General features: G+C 34.7%; 1 protein-coding gene across 1 annotated transcript in view; it reads left to right on the top strand.

The window, feature by feature from the left end:
- The window catches only part of LOC104412908 (exocyst complex component 1-like), a gene marked incomplete at its 3' end in the record, with an annotated part of 7,372 nt that extends 6,298 nt beyond the window's left edge, over positions 1-1,074 (top strand). The window contains exons 7-9 of the mRNA XM_010023744.1: positions 64-196; positions 388-497; positions 1,021-1,074. Coding sequence (XP_010022046.1) covers positions 64-196; positions 388-497; positions 1,021-1,074 — 297 coding nt within the window. The remainder of the gene's footprint in view (positions 1-63; positions 197-387; positions 498-1,020) is intronic.
- Positions 1,075-3,076: the final 2,002 nt, after the last annotated feature.

The raw sequence follows: 3,076 nt of genomic DNA, 5'->3' as shown, positions 1-3,076 counted from the left end.
TTCAGCAGCATAGCAAGCTAACCTGCTTCTGGCTTATGGTCAGTGCTATCTATTATTTTGTAGAATCACATGGATTTGGCTAAAGGTCATATAAAGGCCCTTCAGGAGGGAGATCTGACATCTTCTCGAGGCATTGAGGCCTGCACTAATGCAGCAGATGCCCTTCTGCAGTGTATGAATGTAGCTCTTCGTCCAGGTAATGTTTTTATTAGGCTAGTCAAACATTAAAAATGTACTATGGTAGTGCCTTTATCATATGTGCCTTTCCAACTAGTCTCAGATTTTGTTTCTGTAGATTGAGAGAACAGTGACCTCTGGTCCTCTTGGCTCCCATATACAATATATTTCTCTGTATTTTGTACTCTGTGAAGTTCTTTTTGTTTTTAGGACATGATATGCTTCATGCAGTGAAACAGCAACAGCAGCGGTTTAGTGACTTGCGTGAGCAATTTGCACGGAGACTTGCCAGTCATTTGAACAGCGTATTTGTCCAGCAGGTATTACTACTTACTATTTAACATTTTCACTCACAAACTTTTCCTGAGAAGAAAAACCATCCACCTAAAATTGAGCATATTCTGTAATATACTCAGTAAATGAATGGACTGCTAAAAACACTTCAGGCAGAGATATTACTAAGCATACCAAGCTGTAGTTGCCTACAGAAGTCTCTTATGTTTAAAAAAAAAAAGGCACCTCTTTTGAGTGGGTTTGCTCTCTGAATTGAATAAATCATGTAATATGTAATGTACGCATGTAATTTTAATTGTAAAACTTGATTAACTGAGGAGAAAAGTATTGACTTTTTTTAAGGGTGTCAGAGGCTGAGAACGTTAGAGTTCTTGCTGTCTGAACTTCAAGGGCTATAGAAAAACCTCAGCAAACATACAAAGTAAAATGTCTAAACCTTGATTTTTTTGGCATTATCTTGAAAAATTCAGAAATCACTGTCCTGAGACTTGTTTCCTAAAGTCTTTTTTAGCATCAGTTTAATTTCTGTATTTCTTTATCTCCAATTAGTTTGCTCAGAACTTTCTTCAGCTCTGTAACAGGTCCCACTCTGTTTCAGTTCCAGTGAGTACATTGGGTTTGATACAAGCTTTTCTAACTAATTTTAAGAGCTTGACTTACCTAACTAGCAGCTGCATCTTTGGCTTTACAAAAAGAAATTTGTCCTTACTGATTGCAGAGCATCAGACTTATGCCCCTTCTCACTTCCATTATTTTTATTGTCCCTCAAGCTTTGTTTACCTGTTGATGACCTAACATTCCTCTGATCTGATCTCCAGAAATTGCTAAAAGACAGATTGAAATGTATGGAGGAAAGATATTTTCAGGAAATTGTAATGTGTGAACAACTGTACAGATATTGCAATTGTGTGAAATTGTAATATTTACAAATAAAAATGATTTGATTTTTATACATATTAGCACAATCAAAGTTTTAGAAGTTTTAGTTTTCATGTATTAGTCTGTGTGCAGAAAATGGAATAGAGTCACGCTGGATAATTGTATAGAAAATTGCATTTGAGAGTACAAGCATATGAATATTCGTCTTGCATATGAAAGTGGCTGTTCAACAGAATGCCTTTTCTGATGTTCTGAGGATTTTATTTTAAAAAATGGTAAAAGATTATTATTATTACTACTATGTAATACTACATGTATTCGATGAACTACTTCTAAAGAGAGTTTTCAGAAAATGCTATTGCCAATTTGCAATTTTTAAATTTATTTGTTTATTTTTAAATTCTGGTACTAACAGTGGTCTCGCATTGTCTTTCATGTAAACTTGCCCTCTGAAAAGTTTTGGCCTGCTGTGAGGTATTGATTAATAGAGCAGACAAAATAGAGCAGATAAAAAATGTGACCTCACTGTAAGGTTAAGCAGGAAGAGTTCATTAGCTGCAAGAGATGAGCCTCTGCAAAGTCCTTTTGCTTGCTGTAAAAGAAAAAGGCTGTGTTCTTGATTTTGAGGTACAGATTCAAGTGTTGGAGGCGTAACAGATTTTTGTCCCATGTTTTTGAAATGTCTAACTAGAGTACTTTAACATCTGAAGAGTTGCACTATTTGTTTAGAATATTTCTTTAAATTAAAGCACATCTTTATCTGCTTTATTTTTTTCTGATTTCTAAATTAAAGTGGCAAACAAAAACATGGTGATGTCTAAGCAGCTGCTAATACAAGCAAGACACACTCCGATTTGGAACTCATGAGATGGAAAACCAAAGTTGCATTTACATTTTGGCCTAAATATATTATCTTGAAAGTACGAAATTGTTCTTTCTCTTAAAAGAAAACAAACTCAATGCTGTTGTAAGATATTATGGTGCTTCATCTCCTTTACATAAAAATGAGAATAAATCTTAAAAGTTTTAAACAGAAATGCAGCTTTGGATTGCTGTTCAATGCAGTGTTAAAAGTAACAGTAACTGTTACTAACAGTTAATGTAGTTTGTCTTTACGGTGTCCTAATATTTGACTAACTTTACTGTCTGTTTATAACTTTAACAATTTGTTATGGTTGGTTGGTTGTTTATTGTGTGTTTTTGTTTGTGTTTTAATAACCAGGTTCAGCATAGAATTCAAAGGCAACTCTGGGCTTTCTGCCTTTGAAATGCAAAATAGGTTGAAGCTTTGAAACTATGAAATACTTTAATAACAAACTTGCGGTATCATTTAGTAACAGATGGTATAAATATATGTGTAGTGAGAGGAAGCTTGTTAATTAGGTGGAGAAGGAACACCTTGAAGCTCCATAGTGTTTTGGAGCAGATGTGAACAGGACATAATTTAGGGCAGCCAGAATGGTTAGTCCTGTTGAAAAGCTGGCTTGGAAAGAGAAATTTATCTTTGGAGGGGATTTGTCATCTAGCTTTATGAAGAGTGCAAGCACTAAATAATCTTTAAGGCCCCTTCCAACCCAAACTATTCCGTGATTCTACAAAGTAGTCTAGCTGTATTCAGAAGCTGGCATGTTTGCACTGCATTACTTTACTAAAGCTTAGTCTTTCACAAATAATATCAAGACTCATCTCATATATAGGAATATAGAATCATAGAATCATAGAATGG

The sequence above is a fragment of the Nestor notabilis genome, unplaced genomic scaffold (genome assembly GCF_000696875.1).
Source record: "Nestor notabilis isolate BGI_N333 unplaced genomic scaffold, ASM69687v1 scaffold26661, whole genome shotgun sequence".
NCBI lineage: Eukaryota > Metazoa > Chordata > Aves > Psittaciformes > Psittacidae > Nestor > Nestor notabilis.
Note: the sequence above shows the minus strand (reverse complement) of the source record. Positions and strands in the feature narration are given on the sequence as shown.